The sequence below is a fragment of the Cucurbita pepo genome, chromosome LG02 (genome assembly GCF_002806865.2).
Source record: "Cucurbita pepo subsp. pepo cultivar mu-cu-16 chromosome LG02, ASM280686v2, whole genome shotgun sequence".
NCBI classification, from domain to species: Eukaryota; Viridiplantae; Streptophyta; class Magnoliopsida; order Cucurbitales; family Cucurbitaceae; genus Cucurbita; species Cucurbita pepo.
The window spans coordinates 10,927,826-10,952,448 of NC_036639.1; the positions used below are offsets into that span (position 1 = coordinate 10,927,826).

General features: G+C 36.1%; 3 protein-coding genes and 1 pseudogene across 10 annotated transcripts; 1 reads left to right on the top strand and 3 right to left on the bottom strand.

The window, feature by feature from the left end:
• The first annotated feature begins 566 nt into the window (after positions 1-566).
• Positions 567-5,911, top strand: LOC111787083 (transcription initiation factor TFIID subunit 15b-like). 5 transcript variants are annotated; one of them, XR_002813887.1, is made up of 8 exons: positions 567-883; positions 1,238-1,358; positions 1,713-2,463; positions 2,777-2,927; positions 3,042-3,120; positions 4,274-4,489; positions 4,619-4,675; positions 5,525-5,911. XR_002813887.1 is itself a non-coding variant. In XM_023667232.1 (6 exons), exons 1-6 carry the CDS (start codon positions 655-657, stop codon positions 4,392-4,394), a joined length of 1,452 nt encoding a protein of 483 aa, XP_023523000.1. In that variant the 5' UTR covers positions 567-654; the 3' UTR covers positions 4,395-4,856. The 5 variants fall into 5 exon arrangements, 1 of the variants encoding a protein (XP_023523000.1); XR_002813890.1 differs by having other exon boundaries at positions 4,619-4,655; XR_002813888.1 differs by having other exon boundaries at positions 4,274-4,655.
• Positions 5,912-6,815: 904 nt separating this feature from the next.
• On the bottom strand, positions 6,816-10,623 carry LOC111787461 (annotated as a pseudogene).
• Positions 10,624-11,709: 1,086 nt separating this feature from the next.
• Positions 11,710-15,783, bottom strand: LOC111787426 (probable protein phosphatase 2C 26; the record flags this gene model as incomplete). 4 transcript variants are annotated; one of them, XM_023667383.1, is given in 11 exon segments in its annotated part: positions 11,710-11,875; positions 13,356-13,425; positions 13,508-13,556; positions 13,663-13,745; positions 13,836-13,959; positions 14,538-14,635; positions 14,726-14,805; positions 14,944-15,014; positions 15,339-15,423; positions 15,554-15,633; positions 15,732-15,783. In XM_023667383.1, coding segments are annotated over 10 exon segments (775 nt in total), but the record flags the coding sequence as incomplete, so codon positions are not given.
• A 1,621-nt stretch (positions 15,784-17,404) lies between these two features.
• On the bottom strand, positions 17,405-21,409 carry LOC111787324 (malonyl CoA-acyl carrier protein transacylase-like). Its single transcript, XM_023667360.1, has 10 exons — positions 21,009-21,409; positions 19,963-20,048; positions 19,739-19,805; positions 19,291-19,433; positions 19,123-19,171; positions 18,907-19,044; positions 18,757-18,837; positions 18,458-18,634; positions 17,701-17,787; positions 17,405-17,630 (listed from the first exon to the last, which is right to left on the bottom strand). Exons 1-10 carry the CDS (start codon positions 21,249-21,251, stop codon positions 17,568-17,570), a joined length of 1,134 nt encoding a protein of 377 aa, XP_023523128.1. The 5' UTR covers positions 21,252-21,409; the 3' UTR covers positions 17,405-17,567.
• Positions 21,410-24,623: the final 3,214 nt, after the last annotated feature.

The following is a 24,623-nucleotide window of genomic DNA, read 5'->3' on the forward strand; positions in this document are numbered from 1 at the left end:
GAAAATAGCCTAAATAAAACCCGACCCACCCACCGGGTCGGGTTTTGTGGCCCGCCCATGTTATTTCAAACGGGTCAAAGGTAAATTATTGAGGGAGGGATGGATTAATTTATCAATTTTAACCAATTTTATCAAATTAGACTTAAATTTAGACTAAATTAATAATTTTATTTTAAATTTTTACTAAATATAATTTTTTTACCAGATTAAGTTGATCGAGGCAGAAATTAACCACTCATAATTTTACCAAAATTTACAGATTTCAGCTAATATTATTTTTCTTTGATTTTTTTTTTATTAATTTTATAGCATACAAGAATGCAAATAAAATTGATTATTAAATAAAAATTTATGAAAATGTCAAAATTACAACATTTTAAGGCTTAAAAAATATGTAAAGATTCAAAAAAATTAAATTGGGCCGGTAGAGGCCCAAGTGTGTTAAGTTGGGCCGGCCCAATTGTTTTAAGCTGGGCCGGCCTAAGTGTTTTATGTTAGGCCGGCCCAAGTGAATGGAATCGAAACTTTATCTTCAACTTGCGGAGGTTTCTACACCTGCACAAATTTATTCAACCCTAATCCTCCATCTTCCTCTCTTACGTCTCTCTCTCTCTCTCTCTCTCTCTCTCAACTTAGCCCTAAAAGAAAAATCTAATGTCTGGCATGTACGATCAAGGAGGAGACGCTGCTCCTTCGTCTTACGGAGCCCCTGGGGGCGGTGGAGGAGGATACGGCGGCGGAGGGTATGGAGGCGGTGGTGGCGGATATGGTGGAAAGGGCGGCGATGGTGGATATGGCGGCGGAGGCCGAGGAGGCGGCGGTGGCGGCGGTGGTGGTAGAGGATATGGAGGACGAGGTGGTGGCGGAGGCTACGGTGGGCGAGGTACGTGCTTCACTTGTTTGTTAGAATTTATCTTCGTCGTTTAGAGACAAGCATCTTTGGGGAATAGAAACATCTTTTAAGAAATAATTAATTATTTATCCTTTATTTTTAATTATAGTCGAGAAGTTTTTCTTTTAATTTATGGGTTCGACGATGTTTTGTTCTGTATTGCAATATCTTGGGTTTTTCGTGCTCTTAAGTGGGGTGTTTGGCTTGTATTCCGGTAGGAAGTTTCCAGTGATCAGAGATCTAATATGATACTAATAACAAATTGTTTTTTCTTTCGCCTTAAAGATTGACAATTTCTTCCTTACCTCAGTCTTTTTATCTGCTTATTGGTTTGATCGAATTTAGGAGGCGGCGGTGGTGGTGGCTATCAAGGAGGAGATCGTGGAGGGCGAGGTGGTGGACGTGGTGGGGGAGGTGGTCGTGGTGGAAGCGGGAGAGATGGTGATTGGGTCTGCCCTAATCCTGGGTATGATTTGTTTCGTCGTCTATTACTGGGTTATTTTGTTTTGTTTTATTTTATTTTCANCGATTGGGTCTGCCCTAATCCTGGGTATGATTTGTTTCGACGTCTATTACTGGGTTATTTTGTTTTGTTTTATTTTATTTTCATAGATTCATCGAGCGATTCAGCATCCTTGAATGCATAAATTTCAGACATTTATGATGGGGAACTTCTACACAGTTGTTCTGTTATTAAGTTTATTTGTTGTTGCTAATATTTTTGTTTTGTAAATGCCAAATAGCTGTGCAAATGTGAACTTTGCTAGAAGAGTGGAGTGNCTGTTGTTGCTAATATTTTTGTTTTTTAAATGTCAAATAGCTGTGCAAATGTGAACTTTGCTAGAAGAGTGGAGTGTAACAAGTGTGGTACACCATCACCTGGTGGTGCCAGTGACCGAAGTGGTGGTGGTGGTGGTGGAGGAGGATATAATAGAGGTGGAGCTGATGGGGGTTATGGTGGTAATCGTAATGGCAGAGGCGGAAGTTACCATGGTGGTAGAAGTGGAAATCATGATGGTGGTCGCTATGAAGGAGGGAACAGAGGTGGTAATTCTTATGGTGGTCACCAGGGAGGAGAGGATAGCGGGCACAGTCAGGTTCCTCCATCATCAGCCCCCCCATCAGGTGGTGTTGGTGGCTCTTATCCACCATCTTATCGTGGTGGAAGTGCAGATTATGGTACGGATGCAGTTCCTCCGCCTGCAAGCTACAGTGGAACTACCTACCCTCCAACTTATGGTGGTCCCACTGGTGGCTATGGCGGTGATGGTCTAGGTGATGGGCGGAGTGCGACTGGTCGTGGTGGGCCATCAGCTGGATATGATGGTGCTTACAATGCAGGTGGTAAAGGTGGTGGTTACAATGCTGGTGGTAGAGGAGGTGGAAGCTATAATGCTGGTGGTGGTAGAGGTGGTGGTTATGGAAGTACACCAGCAGCAGAGCCAGCACAGGTGAAACAGTGCGACGAATCTTGTGATGATTCTTGTGATAACTCAAGAATCTATGTTTCGAATCTGCCAACAGATGTGACCATTGATGAATTGAGAGAACTATTTGGTGGCATTGGCCAAGTAAGTAATTTGTCGTTAAACTATATTTAGTTGCGTTTGATGTTTTATCCTCATTGAAAAGTCATGTCTTTTAACTCTTTAGGCATTTGTTTGTGATATCGGAAGCTCTTATAGTGTTAGTTTTATTCTCCTTGCCTATGGAGCATCTAGAATTGATATTCTCCTTGGCAATGGGCTAGCTCTATTCTTGTTGCCAATAAACCGTGTTTCGTTTCTTAAAGTGCTGAATAAATTTTTTCAGCATTGGCTTTTGCATTTAGCATCCGATAGTGAACTGTTTAATTGAAGCCTTCTTTCAATTTCCAATTTGAAGATTGGAAGAATCAAGCAGAAGAGGGGCTACAAGGATCAGTGGCCTTGGAACATAAAAATATATACAGATGAGATGGGAAATAACAAAGGCGATGCATGTGTATCATATGAAGATCCCTCAGCGGCACATTCTGCTGGCGGTTTCTATAACAGTAATTACTGTGCTCTTTAGTTCATAATAATAATAATAATAGCAATTGTTTTTAATTTTAGTTTAAACTTATATACGGTATCATTATTGTATGGTCATGTTTTTTTACTCTCAGATTATGATTTGAGAGGTCATAGCATCAATGTTGCAATGGCTGAGAAGTCTGCACCGAGGGCGCCTACATACAACCATGGGTATTTGCTTGCTATTTTTATTTCAAAACAAATAGAAAAGTCTGCGTTCCTGAGTTTAGGAATACATATATCTTGAAATGTGTACTTCGCAAAGTTCTTGCTTTTTGTGAGTTAACGAGCATGAGAAATTGGCTATTGTAATTACCAAGTTGATAAAAGCTAAGAAGACCTTTAGGTCCTTTTGTTTTCTCCTCACACGTGCATGCACAAAAAAAAATTCTTGTCTGCAGGAACCAGGTTAGGTAACTTGCAGTTTTTGCCAAAATATCAGATACTGTTTGATATTCCCAGACTCCATGCTATCTAGGAACTCTGTGTGAATACTCAATAATCACCATGGTCTTGAGTTCTCATACATGATGCTACTATTGATACTTTGATTTGATTTTTTCTCTGAAATTCTAAGATATTTTGAAAATTGTGCTTTNCGATTTGATTTTTTCTCTGAAATTCCAAGATATTTTGAAAATTGTGCTTTTAATTAAGTTTTTTCATGCTCATTTTAGTAGAAATATGTTATCTATTAGTCTTTTTTGAGTTTAGAATTAATTATTTGACTGTCTCTCAAGATCATTTTATTCTTCTTTTCTTCCATAAATTCCAATAGGTTTTTTTTGGGGTAGTTTTTTTGTTTTATTTAGTTTGGGGGTGGATTACTTATCTACCTTCTTTTTGTGNGGTTTTTTTTGGGGTAGTTTTTTGTTTTATTTAGTTTGGGGGTGGATTACTTATCTACCTTCTTTTTGTGCCAATTTGTGTTTCTTACGAAGACATTTAACTAATTCTTGGTTTATTCGGCCTATGATTGATGACCTTATATTGGACTGCCATTGAATTGATTCAATATCCAAGTATGTAGGATATGAATGGTTGCACCTCTTTTTTGTTATGATTGTTGGGTTATGTTGCAAGATGCAACAATAGCTATTAATTTCTCTCTCACGGTGTCTTCAAAGCTTCAGACATAATGTAGGCTATTATTCTTTTTTTGTTTTAATTTATTTTAGAATTAATCGTCTGGTAAATTTGTTTTGTGTAGAATGTGACTCGTTTTTTTTAAATGCTTCAGTTGTTTGAATGTGCAAATTATTTTATCATTATGCTTTAAAAAAAGTTTGTTCTTTTTCTTCTAACTCACCTTTTCATGTTGCAGTGGTGGCGGCAGAGGTGGATATGGAGGTGGTGGTGGTGATAGACGTAGAGATAGCTATAGGGACGGAGGCTCAGGACCTGATAGACATCAGCATGGTGGAAATAGATCTCGTCCTTACTGAGCGATTCGGCATTGAGCATTTTATGTAATGGGAATTGTGATCTTAGTGTTTTAATTTTGTTCCGTGGCTGGATTCTTGAATTGGAGACCAAAGAGGTAGGTTGTTCACTTTCTATGGGCAAGAGACCTCTTTGCTCCTTTTTAATATATATAGTGGTACCTGGAGGGGTTATAATCTTGCTCAGGCTTGAGATTAACCTAGTTGTGTGAATGTCTTTTTTATAGAGGCAGGCGGATAATCTCCAAACTGCTTGTTGCTAAGGTAGGTGTTGATGTTTTCAGGTGAGTGCTTCTCTTTCCATAACCATCCTTACAATTTCACGGGTGCTGAATATATAAGCTCCTCCTGATCTCAGACATCCCTTGTTGGCTCTGATGCAAAGCATATCTTATAACCTATAATTATCATTTCTGCATTCATATTTTATTTATTTATTAAATATCAACTTGCCACTCTTCTTTACTTCTAAATTTCATTCATTATTTCTTAGGGATTACTTGAAAATCTTTATTATTCCTTTATTCGTCTAGCATGTGCTCAAGGCTGCTTCTGATTTTTCAAATTTGTCTTCTATTTTTCAAAAGACTATCATATATCATGTGCTCAAGGGTTCAGAAAATTAGAGATGAGGATAGCTCATATCCAATATAGAAAACTTCAACTCTTGAGGTCTATTGCTTGGTGTAAATGGATTTTAGGCCTTTGCAATGTTGCATATTTTTGCCGATTTCTGTTGTATGTAGACGTCGTGATGACGCTCCAAATGTTAAAAAAAGACTCATTTTAGTGTTAGATCTCAAGGCAAGTTAACCTCATGAACTGTGATGCTCTGCCATTGCTAGTTTCCTTCTGCATATTCAGTGACTGCAGGAAATATTTGTCAGCAATAACCTTGGAATTGTGTCGTATGAGTCTGATTGTGTTATTTGAAAAAGGATAAGTGGTTGTTTCTAGGTGTCTTTGTTCATATAATTTTTGTCTATATTGTTTATAGTTATTGAAATGGGTTCATAGTTGTAGTACCCCGGCCTGATNGTTTCTGGGTTTCTAGTTATTGAAATGGGTTCATAGTTGTAGTACCCCGGCCTGATTATGAGTGTGACAATCTCGATTGTAATTGTGTTGTGCAGAGGAGCGATCGATCATAAGAAATGCTATTGAGCTCTTCAGTTGATTGGTGTCATGAAAGAACAAATGAAGATTTACATTTGAAACCGATGCTTGAGATCTGATTTTAATTTCTTCATCCATCAGTTTGGGAAATGTTTGTGGCTTTGAGTTGGGTTACCAAAGTACTGTTCTTAAAAAACCGAACTCATCTGATGTATCGGTTTTATAGTACGCTCTCTCCCACGGTCAAATGGTGTTTGATTCGCCTTAATTCTCGACCATACCATATGATTTTGATCTCGAAACCAGAAAAGCCCGAAAGAAAATTGAAATGTACTTTATGTTTTCGTAACTCATTATAAATAACATTTTAGAAAATATTTGTAAATGCAATTTAGTTTAAATTATTTAATGATTCATTAATCAACTTTTAAAATGGTATATCTTTTATTTTGTTGATATGATGTTTGGCATTTTGGCCTTGATCTTATATTAATTAATTTTAAATAATTAATTGATGTATTAATGATAACACCAATTTTAATTATTAATTATTAACTATTTTCGGTATTTATTTTAAACTTGCCAATAATTGAGATTCATAGTGAGGCACAGTTAGATAATTTAGTTTTATAGAATTAGATGATTGCTTTTATCGTTTAAACTTTATTCACCCCTCTAGGATATCTGTATCGATATGGATCCCGATCGAGACCCAGTTAGATGATTCAAAAGTATTTGCATACCAAAAAAAGGGATGCTGATTTAAAAACAAACAATCTTTTGTTTTGTTTCTTTTCTTGTTGAGTTTCTCGTTCAATGGATCTATAGCCATGGTTATCAATATCATTAATTGATAACCATTCGAAGAAATTAAATTTCTTTAAAACGACATTTGAAGAAATTATTAAAAGAAATTATGATGCTAAGAAATAGACGGANCAATTGAGATTCATAGTGAGGCACAGTTAGATGATTTAGTTTTATATAATTAGATGATTGCTTTTATCGTTTAAACTTTATTCACCCCTCTAGGATTGCTGTATCGATATGGATCAGACCCAGTTAGATGATTCAAGAGTATTTGCATACCAAAAAAAGGGATGCTGATTTTAAAACAAACAATCTTTTGTTTTGTTTCTTTTCTTGTTGAGTTTCTCGTTCAATGGATCTATAGCCATGGTTATCAATATCATTAATTGATAACCATTCAAAGAAATTAAATTTCTATAACCATTAATTGATAACCATTCAAAGAAATTAAATTTCTTTAAAACGACATTTGAAGAAATTAAAATAAGAAATTATTAAAAGAAATTATGATGCTAAGAAATAGACGGATATTAATTTCTTCCCATCAAGTTCCATTTCATAATTGATGAAATGTGAAAGGATGAGAAGAAATAGTTACCTTGTTTTGTTCAACATCATAAGATGCTTCCATTACATGGTTCTACTTCTAACGAGCTTAAGAATATTACAAAATTTAATCAGTGAATCAAAAGAGATGTCAAAATTTAGATATTGAACACTTCTCAGAACTGCTAAGGGTCCCCTAACAAGTTAAAATGTACATGACAGTGGCATACCTCTCCGGCGACTCTGGACGAAAGAACTTTCTCCGATGGAAGAACAGCTTCTGCGGCAGTATTTACAGTGCCTTCCGCCTGTTATGGAGTCTCTAGGGCACTGAGATTCCTTCCTCATCGAGCACAAAATTTGTCCATACATTGCTCTGCCCGTTTATTTCATATGTGGTGGTGCTGGTTGCACGCTGTAAAGGGGTCCATGCGTCGGTGGTGCGTGAGCGTATTGTGAAGCAATATTTACACCAACTCCTCCTTGAACCTAAAACAAACCATCATTCTATATTATGGATAGACGCAATTTGGAAATCATTCATAAATCTTATTAATGACATCAGTACGACATAACTAGACAATTTGAGTGTAGCTCAGCAGTTAAGACATCTCCAGAATATGTTACCCCATAAAATCCCATATATTTACTTGTTAATCGAAGGCAAATCATAATAGTATAGACCCAAAACCCACCTGCTTAAGTTGTAAGGGGGCATAGGGCATGTTTTCCAACCCCATAAAACCACCTTCACAGTCACCTATGCAGAATTTTATAACAATTTTATGGTCAATGAAAAGGAGCAGCCATGTTACTTGGTTCATAGATTTGGTTTTATATGTCTCGTAATGCTTTTAGTTTTGATTGCAAACACTTCAACATAAAGTGTTCATTAACCAATTCATTAGATGTTTAGACCTATCCTTGACTCTTGAAAGTACTTTTGAGTGCTGTCTAGTCCAACACTAAGGCTGAAAGCATTCTATAAGTACCCTTTCAAAGAACACTATAAGGTGTTTTTGACTCTTTGCAAAAGTACTTCTATATTATTATCAAACATAACAATTGAGTCTGAAATGCGTTTGGCATCCCAAACATAACCTAGGTTATAAGATGACTTCATGTTCCAATGAATTTTAATGGTGTTCATCAAGAGTCAAGGTAGAACCAGCCCTGCAATGAATTTCTGAGCCATGGAACTAATACAGACATAGAGGAGTACCTGAAAAAAAAAGGAGGATGCATAATATGAAAAGAAGGCTTACAAGGACTCGTTACAGCTGCCGCAGCCCTTGCTCTCTTCTCAGCATTGGCCAGTTCAGCCTGCAATTTCCCAACTTCCTGAGACATCGCAACCATACCCTTTTCCATAGCCTCACTCTGCTCAAGATTACTAGCGCATGTCCGTTTCTCGTATTCAATAGCAGCCCTGTTCAGATCAACAACAGATAGCAAGTTTCACATCCCAAACCTCAATTATGCTCATCAAACAAACAGAATACTACATTGCATTTCTTCTGCATAAAAAGAAGAATTGTACCAATTCACTAACTTTACATCAGGTTGTTTTGTTCTACAATCATAAAAACAAGAAACATCGGAGTTGGCTATAGAAAAACAATGAAACTTCAAAATGCCCATGATCCTCAAAAGAAACTACTTATATTTTCATTCCACTAACATCTCCAATTCCATTGGTTTCTTGTTAAAAGGAAAACGAAAGTGATTCTCTAGATACCAATGGTTAAAGCAACTTCACGAAGGATATTTAACACAATAATAGTGCAGAAGAGAATTGTGCAAACTATGCTAGACATGATAAATTGTTCACGAAGTAAGATCATACAGGCTCTAGTATTAAGACAAGACATAGTTTTGCACCAAGTGAACAGATATTAGGCTTGTTTTCTCGAACAAACATACTCGTTTTTTTTTCTCTCTTTTTGTGGATAGATGGTCTTAGTATATATTGTTCTTGAACCATGCCTTTCAAAAGTAGCCTTTTCACGTAAACATATACTACTATGAAGGGGTGTCATTTCTTCACNTTTCTTCTGCATAAAAAGAAGAATTGTACCAATTCACTAACTTTACATCAGGTTGTTTTGTTCTACAATCATAAAAACAAGAAACATCGGAGTTGGCTATAGAAAAACAATGAAACTTCAAAATGCCCATGATCCTCAAAAGAAACTACTTATATTTTCATTCCACTAACATCTCCAATTCCATTGGTTTCTTGTTAAAAGGAAAACGAAAGTGATTCTCTAGATACCAATGGTTAAAGCAACTTCACGAAGGATATTTAACACAATAATAGTGCAGAAGAGAATTGTGCAAACTATGCTAGACATGATAAATTGTTCACGAAGTAAGATCATACAGGCTCTAGTATTAAGACAAGACATAGTTTTGCACCAAGTGAACAGATATTAGGCTTGTTTTCTCGAACAAACATACTCGTTTTTTTTTCTCTCTTTTTGTGGATAGATGGTCTTAGTATATATTGTTCTTGAACCATGCCTTTCAAAAGTAGCCTTTTCACGTAAACATATACTACTATGAAGGGGTGTCATTTCTTCACAGCTATAGCAATATCCACAAAGAGATAGCTGCAGCAAATGAACGCACTTCAGATATTTTGAATAGTTCGAGTAGTTACCAGTGTTCAAAGAAACTGAAAGACAAGGCATTAACATCACAGCATTAAGGTTTTGCATTTGATATCTTATTTGCGGCAGAAACAAACAGCTAGGGAACAATTAGAATGGAGTATCCCAACATTTAAGCTAATTCAGATTTTGTGTCAAAACAACCAAATCCAATGGAGTATCCCAACATTTAAGCTAATTCAGATTTTGTGTCAAAACAATCAAATCCAGGAAGAACAATTAAAGGGATAAACCTTACCAGCCAACTCAAAATAAATTGATGCTTTAACATGAAAAGGCTTATGTTCGAACTTAAGGGAGAAATGAAAATTTACCTTCCTCTTTGAATTTCATGGTGCATTCTATCAATTTCAGCTTTAATAGACGGCAATGGCTGTGAATCTGAAGAGGTTTTAGAAAGGTTGTCGCGAATTGCTTGCAACTCCGTCGTTAACTCTTGCTTTACGGTACTCAGCTTCTGTATATCCGCCCGCACTTGCACGAGCTCTGCCATCATAGCGTCCATGGCACGAACCTCAGCGCCCATCTTCAGCGATTTCTCATAAACCTCCCTCACCTCTGCGTCTCTCTCGGCCTTGACTTTAGCCGCAGTGGCCGATAAGAGCAGAAGCTCTTTCTCAGCCGCTGCTAGCTCTTGCTTGAGCGCCACGTGAGTGGCTGCAAGCCGTTGGTTGTCGGAGAGGAGAGTTTGAATCTCTCGTTGCTGCGCTGATATCCGATCTTCGAGAAGGATTGCCTGATGAGCCCTCGAAGAACCGCCGACGGAAGATGAGTAAGGAAGACGTTGATGGGCTCGACGATCATCACTCGGGCTTCGGCTCAACGGAAATTCGCGTCGTTTCAAGGAATTCGGCTGATGGCTTCTTCCGGCCATGTCTTTGGATAGCGTCTTCCTCCTCTTTCGATACTCTTTGTATTGCACAGCAGCTGAGATTTGAGGCGAAAACAATTGAAGTGATGGGATCTTGGCGACGGCGGTTTTCGATTCTGTTCCTTATTTGGAAGGGTTCCGCTCGTCGTTTCGTTCGTCGGTCGCCGGCTTACAGTCGACGGCGAGAATCTATACTAATGGGCTTTGATTTTAAGCCCATTTATTAGTGGACGTGGTATGGGGTTTCTGAACCCACTTCCAAAATGGTCCATACTTGTCCCAAATTTCAAATAATTTCTATTTTAACATTTTTATCTTTAAATTTGTCCTTCAAAATTTTATTCAACTTTGAAATTTGTGTTTAGTACGTTTCTTATACATCAGACATCCTTGAATCGAGCTTAAAATAATTACGAAATTTGAATTTCCATCAATTCTGAGTAAAATCGTTGAGAAAACTAATGATCAGAAGCTTCTAATCCTNAAATTTGTGTTTAGTACGTTTCTTATACATCAGACATCCTTGAATCGAGCTTAAAATAATTACTAAAATTTGAATTTCCATCGATTCTGAGCAAAATCGTTGAGAAAACTAATGATCAGAAGCTTCTAATCTTCGAATTTCTTGTTCGAGTTTTTACCCTAGGTGGAGACATTGAGGCGAGAATTCTTTTGCTTAATTTTTTATTTATGTATTATTGTTGTTGTTTTGTTTGGTTTATAGATTTGTGATCTTTGGCTATTCACTTTATTCACTTTTAACGTTGCTTATGTTTAGCTTTGAGATATGAGACCATGATTTTCTAGACCAAAAGACTTTTAATCAACAATGGCTTCAAGTTTCACACGCAAAATGGTTAAACTTCGTGAGCCCTCTTTTTCAACTGCAATGAAGGCAAGGTTACGTGAACTACTCGAGATTTTCTTTATCCCTTTGGTAAAGATGCATGAACACTAAAGAAAGTTTGACTAGCCTATCATCTCCATGGTAGAGACTTGGACATTCCGACATGTGTTAGAGACTTGGACAGTTTTTTAATATATATCGAATACTTGTTAGCATAATAGACACGTGTCAGATTCTAATTATACAAAGTCAACATAGACACAAAATTGAGTCTTAGGACTTGGCTCAATACACACACAAGTAATCAATACACACACAAGTAATGTGTATGGTCAAGTAAAGACACAAAATTGATAGGAAGCTTGGTTAAAGATGAAAAGACCCCACTTAAGATATAACAAAGCCACAAAAAAAAAAAGTAAAAAAAAGTAAAAAAAAAGGTATAGAAAGACTTAGTTTTCCTTAAAGGCGGATTATTATAATCATGAGTAACTCATGACGCCGCATGGTTGGAAAAAATATGGCCATGGCCGAGTTAAATTTCACCTTCGTTTTACTGGTTACGTTCATATTGCTGGTTTTCTTCTTCTGTTATCCCTGGAAGCTCGTGGTTGTTATGGCTCTGCATACCAAGTATCACTTATTCGCTTAACAAAAACCATTGATGAAGCATTATCTGAGATGGATTATCTTGATAGTTGTCTTCTTCCTGTTGGCTAACTCATTTCTTAGTCTCATATATTTGAAAGCCAACATGACAAAGATAGTCAAATATGCCTTATAAACATTGAACACTTTTTATTATTATTTCATAATCATGGTCAACAATCTGATAATATCGGATGAATTCTCTTTTTTGACAATTGGGTAATTGGGAAGTCAAAAGTTAAATCTTCTAACCAATTTAAATCATGAAAGGTACAAGTCATCCAAATGGAAATATCCAAAAGTTGCCCAAATTTTGGATACAATTGTGTATTTTCCTGAATCATTTTTGGGATTTATTCATATTTCAAAAGAAAAAGAAACGTGTTATAGTGAGTAGTCTAGTAACTTTTTTCTCTTCTACAAAATGTAAATGAGCAAGGAGAATTTGAATTGAACCTTGAGACAAACTAATTTGATCTATAGAGGTGTTATTCACGACAGATAAGATATTTATTCAGGAAAAGAATTATTGGAACACAACAGAGGTTTGCTCTTGTAAATGCAGATCAAGGTGATGAAGTGGATCAAATTTCAGGACTTTATTCAGCACAGAGAAGGTCTTAAATAAGTGTTTGAAGGGAACGATAAAAAAGTCATGGAGATTATCTTCGATTGCATACCCAATTCACTTTTTTTTGTGAACTTGAACCCAAAATGAGGAAAACTTTGAAAATGGAAATCCCATTCCCATCTACNAAGTCATGGAGATTATCTTCGATTGCATACCCAATTCACTTTTTTTTGTGAACTTGAACCCCAAATGAGGAAAACTTTGAAAATGGAAATCCCATTCCCATCTACACGATTGGTCCTGCAATACCCTATTTTGAACTTGAAAAGGAACCTCAAGTAGCTAATAATGAAGGATAGAGCAAATGTTTTCACCTTGTTTTTTACTTTTAGCTAATAATTAATTGTAAAAGAAGAAATATCAGAGATTGTCCAAAGGTTCATCGATCTTAGCAGCTCCGAGGTAACACAAATGAAGGATAGAGCCAAAAAGCTAAAAGAAACCTGGATGAATTTAAGGAGTATNGAACACAAATGAAGGATTGAGCCAAAAAGCTAAAAGAAACCTGGATGAATTTAAGGAGTATTTCACAAGGAGACAACAAATAGGATGGATTTCATCTACTCTATTCAGTCTAATACTTGAGATTCTCAACCCAAAGATCTCGACCCATAGTGTTCTGATTGTATGATAATGTATTGAACCGAGTGGCTTTGCTCTTCACTGTCAAGGGTAGCACCATCTTATAAAATAATGTAGGTATAATTTATTAATATGAGAAAGGTTTGGTGTAAGAATTATGCTATGGAATAAGTTATTGGTTTACAAGAATAAGTTATGGAAGCAGATTATATACTGTGTTTCATGTTCATTGTAACCTTACTTGAGAAAATGATGAGATCATGAGCTCACGACCTGACCTACGACCACAGTGATATCATCAAGTTTTCCCCCTGTTCAGAGGGAAAGAGTAAGTTACCTACCAATGAAAATATAATGGGAAGTTAGCTTACATTATACGAGTAAATTCTTTACCTGTAAGCTTCATTCCGAGTATTTTTTTCCAGAAAGGAACATCATAACCCTGTGAGGATTCAATGTGAAAGAAACAAAAGACATCCATGATAAGGAAGTCAATACAGAAAGTGAAAACCAACACATAAGAAGTATTAGCTGGGAAAGGGTTTTACCTTCGATCTGGCCTCCAATGAATATGGTGATTCAAAGGTTTTATCCGCTGAATGACTACTTGCAAGGTTTGCTAACGCCTTAGCTAGCATTCAAAAGATAAATCAATAATGGTCAGGCCGATTGAATGATTGAGATCAACCTGACAGCAGATAGTAAACCAGATACCACATACCAGCCTCACCAACATCAACGTATTTGGTTGCGGTTGCAACAATCTCATGGTCAAAAACATTATCGAATAGTCCATCGGATCCCATTACTAAAATATCTCCCTCCATTAGCTCCACGTTGCTAACCTGTTACAATATCAAAACATGATATATCTGTTGATTTTTATGACCATCGAACAAGGCAGGTATTGGTCAAAGGAAGTGGTAAAGTAACCAAATAACCAGGTCTAAAAGAGAACCATATAACACCGAAATCTCATGGCATAATCTCTACTTTATTATTTTTTCATATAAATTTTGAAATACATAGTCCAACATCTGGGGGAGATCATTGGTCATATACATAAGATATCATTGGTCGTATACATAAGATGATCACAGAAATAAAAACAACTTGTCTTCTCCATTTCAGTTATCAAGTTCAAACCTTCTCACTAGAATATACTATGTAAAGATAAGAATCACTCCTTTTGAATAGTAACTTCATTACTATTTTATCATTTCTCCATCAGTTTCCTGAGAACTTTGCAGTAGGGACAACAGAGTTATGTAGAAGTTGACAGCAACATAAATGTAAAAGTAGGAACATCATAAAGATAAACATCATCAGGATTTTTTTTTTAAGAAAACAGTCCAAGTAAAGTTGAAACATTTTCACAATTATACTTCAAATAAATCAATATAGATACAGAAAATCATCATACCTTGGCATCGAGGAATGTCTGGCCAACCCGTTCTGAGCTCAGTTGATACGGGCAGTCAAAGTAATGCTCTTGTGGGGACGTGGAAAATATAATTTGACCTAAGGAAACCGTGTTTATGTTTATCTAAAAAATTGAAGATTCTGAAGTGTTGAAGAAGGATGGAAAAGTATATTAAACATGACAGGTACCTTTACGAATGACCTTTAATCCACAATCTCCAACATTAGCAATTTTCAGCTTGCCATTCCTCTCCATCATTGCAACAATTCTGCCCATACCAATGAAATCTAAGGTAAACAACACTACCATTAATTCAAATATTTACCAGAACATAAAACATAAAGGTTGCAGGGTGCGTATTTAATATGGAACATATCTAGACTTTTAGAAGGGTTGGAAAATTTACACAGTAGCTGAACCAGTTGCAGAGGTAGAAGCATGTGCCTTCCTCAAAAGAATCTGGGGGTCGTTATTAACCTGCTAATTAGCACATCATAGACTAGTCAATTACTGGAAAATGAGATGGAAAGAAACACCACATATTCCAACAACAAAAAACTACAATGGCTATTTCCTTTTATTTGTATTCATTTATTATTCTTTCCTTTTATCGCTATTTCCATATTATTTGTATTTTACCATATTTCTGTATTCTGTAAATGATTATAAATAAGAGAACTCACACCACCATTTAGATGTGGTGGATTCAGCAAACATTCTCAGTAATCAAACTCTTTCAATGGTCCAACTTCTTAAGAATTCATAAACCATACAAGCAGTTAAGTTTTTAGATGATACAACCTCATCGTCATTCCCCACCAAATCTGAAGCATTAGCCAAAAATTCTCGAGGAAATAAAGCAGGGTCCACATTTTCTTTAGCCCAACTAGCCAAGAAAAAGATACAAGAACAATCATAATCGAACAATATAGAAAATACCTTTCAGCATGAAGGAAGATGCTAATGGAAATACACTTATCTCCACGAAAAAAGAATATATGAAAATTATACCATACCCAGAGACACCATCAGCAACAGCAATAACTCCTCCCGCGTAGCTACTGACAAAGAAAGCATCCTCCCCTCCTGTGAGTGCCTTCAAGCACACGAGAAAAGTAAGAAAGTTATCAACAGGGAATGAGCATTTTATTAGCTCAAGTTAACGATTGGAAAAGTATTGCAGCCCACACTCACCTTGTTAGGGTGTGGAATGAGATGAGTTCCAACGCACAAGGATACCTCTGATCTAAAATAAAGAAGATTAACAGAAATTGCTCAGAAATTAGCATTGGGACTTGAAGAAAGAAGCCTAAATAAAAAATTATGTCATAGTAATAAATCAAATGGTAGCGCAATTCGTTATCATCAGGTGGAGTGGGACAACAAAGCGATTACCTAAAATCCGAACAACAAAAAGAGTCGAAATATTGGTGTATGCGTATATGCATTAAGAAGTTCAAAGGAAAACGAACACACCATACACGAAAGTCTCAATTCACTCAACAAGCAAAGTGCTCCGGGAGAAAAGGATTCAAGCTTCAATTCGGAAAAGAGATTTGTGGCTTCGATTCATATTTGTTTGGGTTCAGACAAATATGAGTTTATTTCGTTTTTAGTAAGCACCAGCGGTCTAGTAGTGATAGAATAAACTCAGCTTCGCAAGAGACCCGGTTTCGACTCCCGGCTCGTGCAGTTTTTTTATCTATTTAAATTAATTTTCCATTTTCAAAATATGGCTGGGCGGACACTGATCCGATGCTTTACCGCCGAATGCCTGAATGAATCGGCCATCCTCGGTACTTATGATAAGATAGACGAGGGGCAACTCTCTAGTGGCGCCTATCCAACCACATGAATGCTAAAATAGACAAGTGTCATGATACGGCCACACCAAGAGTGTGCATTCAAGTCAAGATACACAAGGTTGGAGAGAGAGACGACACGAGTGTCAAAGACAAGCTCAAAAAGCACAGGGTAGGGTCCTGGACCATAATCTTAGAAGTCAGGGTTTCGATATGAGTTTGGCATGCATCTCTTTGAAGTTAAGTCTGTATATATGAAAGATAAAAGTTACCAAATTTTGTGTCAATCAGATATCGAATAGACGCTCCGCGTGGTCGTATGACCGCTCGCCAAAATGACGAGAGCTCCAGAAGGATTAGAAGTGCTTCAAAATATACTATATTGGAGGCATGTAGTTAATTTTCCATCGCCCCTTAAACATGGGGCCTAAGCAAGCTACCTTGTGGCACATACATGTGTCACAGCGTGAGCGATGACCCGTTGCCTAAGTGAGCTACCCTGTGTCACGTACATGTGTCACAACGTCAACGAGCGTTGCGGGACAAGTATCGCATGCGTCTTCCTTTTAAATATGTCTTTGAAGGACAATGTCAGACGGTATGCCGACATCGCGTCACAACCCATGTGTGAAAGGTTTGATTATGCACCCTCTATCTAAAACGGATTCCATAAATGATTTAGCATGAACACGAGAGGGTTCAATGCCTCGATAGAACTCAGAGGGATGGATGTTGGGAATCTCCCGATGAGATGAAAGACACATGGGTTAGTTCCGATAGATATGTCTGAGGAAGCCAAGATGATTGAGCTGTCCCAAGAGACAGAATGACATCACAATGCATGGATCATTCAACGGGAACCAAGATGACAAGTTGATAGAACGTTGTATTGAGAGACCTCGACCCTGAGTAAAGATAAAGGTCAAGCCAAATGACTTAGTCTATGGTAGAGACAATCAATTAAGTTGCAAATAATTGAACGTATAAGTACAGATCCGGTCTTCTTCTAAGAGAGACAACTCGGAAGAAATCATAATCTAAACCCGACCTAAATGCTCGTTGAACTCAAATTTAAACATATTTTGCATATTATTACTAATGGAAAACGTCAAGTACATAAAGATTAATCTCATGCACTGTTCAGAAACTTGCAGCAATAATAGAACAAATTGCAACATCTGAATGCATAAGAAGCAGCTGAACACACAGAGCATTGATGCAGACATCATCAAGCTCCAATATTCTCAATATCTGCACTTTTATCCATTCTCTTCACAATCCCAGCTATAATCTGTTCACAAAATACATTTTCCCAAATAAGATCACAAAGGTAGGCTTAGAATTGGCGTAGAGTTTCATACCTTTCCAGGACCCAATTCATAGCTCTTTTTCAGCCCCTTGTTGAGAAGAGTTTTCAGTGTTGTTTCCCACTGAACAGGACAAGTCATCTGTAGAGTTACAAGAATTTAAACCTTAAACCTCAAGGTATACGTAAAATATTGGTATTTAATCTTTGCTATTTGTTTTTATGTTTATCCACCATAAACTTATGTCGTTGATAGACCTAAAAATGATAAATGGGAAAGAAAGTGGGGAAAGTTTTTTCCTGTAAGCTAAACGGGGCTAGGGATAGAGAACGTTGAGCTAATTACGAAGGATTACGAAGGATGTAACAGCCCTAGCTCACCGCTAGCAGATACTGTCCTCTTTGAGTTTCCCCTTTCGGGCTTCCCCTCAAAGTTTTCCACACCCTTATAAAGAATATTTCGTTCTTCTCTCCAACCAGTGTGGGATCTCACAATCCACCTTCCTTTGAGGCCCAGTGTCCTCGCTGGCACTCGATCCCTTCTCCAATTGATGGGGACCACCCAATCCACCCCCTTTAGGACCCAGCGTCCTAGATGTACACCGCCTAGCGTCCACCCCCTTCCAGCCTCCTCACTAGCACATCGCCTAGTGTCTGGCTCTAATACCACTTGTAACAGCTCAAGCTCACCGCTAGCAGATATCGTCCTCTTTGGGGTTTCCCTTACAAAGAATATTTCATTCTCCTCCCTAACTGATGTGGGATCTCACAAAGATGTCATTAGTCTTGGTTTAGAAAGTTGAGCTAATTACATGGCGTGCCAATAGTTTCTTCATTGTGTCAGGATCTGCGTGGGGCTGTGCATCAACATTGGAGATTATTGGTATTCTGGGCGTTCTGATATCAGTAGCAGCAAGTGCAGCTTCTAATCTCGAAACAGCAGGTTCCATGAAGCTAGTATGGGGCGCCCCCGCCACAGCTAGCCGAACCTACCATGGTGTTATGCAGCCATTGCCATGTTAGTTCTAACAGAGCTGAAGTACTTGACTTCAAAATTCAAGTTCCATTATCCCGAATGGGATGGAAAATCTCCGTTTAAATGGATCAATACCGTCTTTCGAGCTTTGAATGACTTTGCCTTAGCTTCAACGACTTCTACTCCTTTTAGACCTCCTGATACAACATAATGTCCCTGTGATCATAGGAGACAGTATTAACTAAGCTGATGAAACTTGAAACAAACAGCTTAGAAGAGCCTTACAGGACAGAGGAAATTGGCTATCTGAACTCTGCCGGCTTCATCGACTTCTTGGTTAGCTGAATCACAGAGTTGCTGAACCTTGTCTGCGTCCAATCCTATGATACTCACCATGCCACATTGTGCACTATCAGCAGCTGCCTGAAGGAAGTTATGGTGGCTGGTTTGGTTTCAGTAGCTGAAATCGGAACGTCCCGTTAACGAACTCGTTATCGTTACCTGCATTGCCTCCCCCCTTAACTTGACCAGCCTGAGTCCATCCTCAAAGCTAAAAATGGAACCAAACCCATTGGCAATCATGTCAGTGTGGAAACAGAATCACCAGAGTCTACATATAAAGATCTAAGATAAGCTCATTTGATGCTATTTACTGGACTGATTATACACCTGAAAGCCCCTGCAAATGTTAATGCGGCGTACTCGCCCAAGCTTAGACCACAAGTGACATCAACAGAGTCAATTATTTGTTGGCCTCCATCACGAGCACGAAGTAGCTCAACTGCAGCTAGACTTGTGACGTAGATTGCTGGCTGCAGTTGCACATATATGAATGGTCTCAATAATTAACTACCACTAGTTCATAAGGGTGAAGACACTAATAAGATTTCCTCGAAGATAAAAGGAAAAGGTAGAGGTGTTCATATGACCTGATCATCCGACCAATCCAGACTACTCAATTCAAATCATAAAAGTTCGGTTGGGTTGTGAACTCTATTTAGGTTGTTCGGTTCACTAACCTAACCAACCCAACCCGTATGCACCCTTTGCAAAAGGTTAAACTTCTCGAAAACGGGCCTTTTGACAAGAGAAGATTGAATGGATCAAGATAAAGTACCTGACTTATAATAGCTGAATCTAGTTTTTCCTTTGGCCCATTAGTGCAGACATCAAGAAGATCAAACCTGCAAACAAAGATGAAACAACATTACATCTCATGGGCAATCCCTCCATTGACTGTTAGTCTAAGGGGAGGGTCAACTCTCTAAGTATGGTTGACCTTGAACTAAAGTCAATGCAAGGACTAATCCAAGATGGAGGAATAATTAATTGGGGACGTACCCTAAAATATCATTAGCTGTCTTGAACAAGTCAGCTGCAGCAGGAACGCTTTGAGATTCCTTTCCCATTCCCACAGCTTGTGCACCCTGAGTACTCGAGAGTGAAGAAAGGAAAAACATTCGAAGTTTTGTTCTTAAGAGAAAAAGAAAAGGAAAGCATAACTATAGTCCTTAACCTGGGATGACCTACTCGAAACGGGATGGAAAATCTAAGAATGGGAAAGGTAATATGGAGAGATTTTTCTCCATTAACTAAATGAGACCGGAGACTGAGATTATATTCGCGGTCCTCGTCTCCAACCCTGTCAAATTCTCATCCCGCTCACCCATCCCCGGCCCACGTTGTGGACGTCTCTACAATAGACTGCTTCTTCTACTCCTTAATCAACTCAGTAGAGTTGTCATAAAAGGTAGAGAATACTTATTCTCTTGTGATTTGCTTTTATTTGTACAATACACCTATTGTCCGCTTTGACCCGTTGCACACTCTTATAAGCTTCGTTCCCCTCTTCAACCGATGTGAGATCTCACAATTCATCCCTTTGAGGGATATCAGGATCTCACACAATCCATCCTTTTTGGGGTCAGCATCCTCGCTAGCACACCAACCATCGAGATCTCACAATTCATTCCCTTAGGGGCCCAACATCCTTGTCAGTACTCTACCTAGTGTTTGACTCTAATACCATTTGTAACAATCCAAGCCCATTGCTAACAGATATTGTCTGCGTTTGGCCGTGGTTCTAAAATGCAACTGGTAGGGATGGACTTCCACACACTTACAATAAATGTTTTGTTCCCCTCTTCAACCGAAGTGGGATCTCACAATACAATGCGAGACATGGATACGACATGATAGGAACACAGTGATACGTCATTTCTAAAAATTGAGGACGAACATGCTTATTAAAATGCATCAATTTCATCAGAAATTTAGATCTCAATTTCAACATGAGGACGTCTAATTCTTCTCAAAAACCATTTCTAGTGCATCAAGTAAGCAATACCAAACACACACACATACAAAAAAAAGAAGAAGAAACTGACCTGACCAGGGAACAGAAAAGCAAAAGTGGGCTTATAATCCAAGAACAATGAATCATCATTCACCGTCTGCGATCGAACAGAATCGCTCATAAAAACCCTAGGTATCAAGAAGTTTGCACCAGTAGAGCTTCGGAATCCATTTCTGAAGCCCATGAAGGAGGCGGAGGCCCTGAAAGAGGAGGAAGCATTGGGAGGCAACTTCTTCAGAGAAATTGTGGAGGGGAGAGCGAGAGAATAGGTCATCACGGCAATGAAAATGGAAGCGGGAGATCGGAGGATAAGAAAGCCGAGCAGACGCCATTGTCGAATAAACCGAGGTTTTTTATAGCTCCCTCAAATCTCCATGCGTTTAGCAGACTTCTCCGATGGCAGAGACGATGGAAGATGGAACCAACCCCCAGCCAACTATTTAGTATTTTTTTTAATTAAATTATTATTTTTTATTTTTTTAAATATTTGAAGATAAAGTGTAATATTAAAAAGTATTTTTATTAATTTTTATAAACACATATTTCTATTATTCATTTTTAATAAATAATTTCTATTTTGCCTAATAAATCTAAAAATATTTTATAAATAAAAATATAATATAATATTTGTGAGATGTGACGTCCATTGAAGAGGAGAACTATAACTAATTAAAATGAATTAATTATGCAATAATTATAATTAAGTTTGTTTAATGTATTAATATTTAATTGATTATAGTTTTAATATGGCTGATTGTAACAATTTAAGATGTTAATCAATCAATTAATTACCATTAATGTATTATAATTGAATATTTAATTATATTAACTCAGTACTTTACTATCTATTGATTCTAATATAGCCTTAATTGCTAACTTATTAATTAACTTAAATTAATTAATTAAATAGTATTACTAATTAATCTACAATTTATTATTTGAGTATGCTTAAAACTTAATCAATAAAACTATTTAAATAATTTAATTTAATAAAAATAAAGTAACTAACCCAATTAATTACCTAAAATTAAATAGTATAACTAAACTTTCATAGTATGATCGTGCATCATGGAAAGGATTGAGTTTGCTCTTGAACTCGTAAAAAGAGCGGTGTAGCACTTGGTCTCTAACCCGTGGAAAGAGTCGAGAAAGTTTTTTATTCAAATTCCCAAGAGGTGTTTGGGGAGTGAAGTAAGTCGAGTTTGACCGAACAACTATAAAACTACAGTGTCATATTTTCTAACTCTTTCTTTTTTAATTTCAAAATTATTATTTTGATCCATTGCTAGTTGATTATTGTTTTGACCCGAACTATTTTGTTAGAGTAATTATCATCTTCTACTCATTTGTAAAAAATTTAAAAAATTAATCACGTTTTAAATACTTTTATGTTAATTAATTAATTAATTAAATAGTGTTATTAATTAACCTAAAATTTATTATTGAAGTATACTTAAAACTTAATAAGTTAAAACTATTTAAATAATTTAATCTAATAAAAATAAAATAACTAACATAATTAATTATCTAAAATTAAATATAATTAAATTTTTTAGAAGGAAGGGAGAAATTAACCAAAATATATATATATGAAATTTTAATAGTATTATCGTGCAACATCAAACATAATTATTAGATATTTTATTTACGAATATCTTATTTTCAAATATTTTAATCAAAATTTTAAATCAAACGACTCTAACATTTAAAGATTGTTAGTTTCAAGATTTTGTTTATGTGTTCGATAAAATATGTGATGTAATTTCATATAATAAAGTAATTTTACTCGTCAATCACCTTAACTAATTTACTTTACAAATTAAATTTTAATTTAATTTTCATTAATATACGTTTTTAATTTAACTTTTTAATAAATTGTAATAATTATCCAACGAAATGATTTTAATAAAATTATATAAATATTTAGAGTTGCGGAGTAAATTATATTAAATATGATATACTCATCAATCTTATTATAATAATTAATTTTAATTTAATTTTCATTCCATCTAAACTTTTTGAGTTTATTGAAGATCCATAATAATTTTAATAAAATTATAAATAAAAAAATAAAAAAATAATTATAAATACAGGATAAAAAATCAAATACCATGTAATAAGTCTGTTGGACCAAATTATTTCAAGCACGGACAGAAGGCTTATTAGATGAATCCAATTTTCGATAGAATTTAACAATTATTTTATATAAATTTTTATTTTTAAGGGTTTTGGTCCGAGAAATGCATGATAAATACGGCCAAAATTGAAGGTTGAAAATAGATTATTCATAAAATCAATAAATTACCTATTTTACGAAAAACGTGGGTTTTATAATGATCAATTTATTATTACTAAATACAATTATATTTTTAATAAAATATATATATATTAGGAGAATTTACTCTTATTGAAAATTTGGTGGGAGAGGGTTTTACTGACAGGTAAACAGGGAAATACAGTAAATAAAACGGGTGAGGGTAAACAAAAATCTGTAAAAGGTAAAAAAGGTTAAAAAGTAAAAAAGTAAAAAGAAAAAAGAGGCTAAGGCATGCAGTGGATTGACAGAATTCTTGGAAAGTGCTCTTTTTTACAGAGAAATAAGGCCTTTCCCCTTCTCTCTTCCTTCATGCGTCAGCTTCCATCTCTGAACCTCCATTGTACGGGTTGGTCGAGTCAGTGACTTAAGTAACTTAGTTAACAATCGAACACAAACCTTTAGTTCATCAGATCGCTACAAAAATTCTAATTATTCACGATATACTTCACTTGAAAAACTAAAATATCATAAAATTTAAATATCAAACATTGCATTAGTCAGTAAATCGACCAAAATCGTTTCATCTCAAAATTCAATCAAACCCAATTCAACGCTTATGATTTGAGTTAGATAATCAAGATCATGGAACATCTCAATCGTTACAATAGAAAATTTAAGGATTACGAGCGTAAGAAGAAAAATGCAACGACATAATCGTCGACCCATTTAGAATAACTTTTCAAGTGCTTAAAAAAAAAAACGGGTTTTATTGAAACGTTAACGAGAGACTATGAAAAGAAGAGGAAGAGGAAGAAGAAGACGAGCGAGTAAGAAGAAGCTATGAAACTCAGGATGGATAGCGCCATTGAAAGGTGCAATAATACTCATAATCAACGAACCATGGCGCTATCCCTCCTGAGCTTTACAGAGTCTCCCATACTAAACCCTCTCTCTCTCTGTCTCTCATTTCTTTTGCTTTCCTGGCTTGGCTGCACACAGTCAGGCTAACCCCAAACCCTTATTTATAGCCCTAAACCTTTATTTTATTTTATTTTTTATTTTTTTAAATTAATATTGAGAAAAAAATATAAAAAACAAAAAATCAAATATTATAAGAACTTTATAAATTTAAATTATAAATTTAGTCTCTCGATTTAGTCTCGGTAATTTTTTAGTTTCGTACTATATTTTTTTACTGCGAAATAAATGAGATAATTTGGAAACTAATTTAAGTTGGATTTATTTTTATTTTTTAAAACTATTATTATTATTATTATTTTCATATCAAATTTTACATAAGAGGATCAGGTGAAGACTTTGTCAGTAACTTATTTATGAATTTTTACTGAATAGGAGAGGGGAGTAGTTGAATTCTTTTTTTTTTTTTTT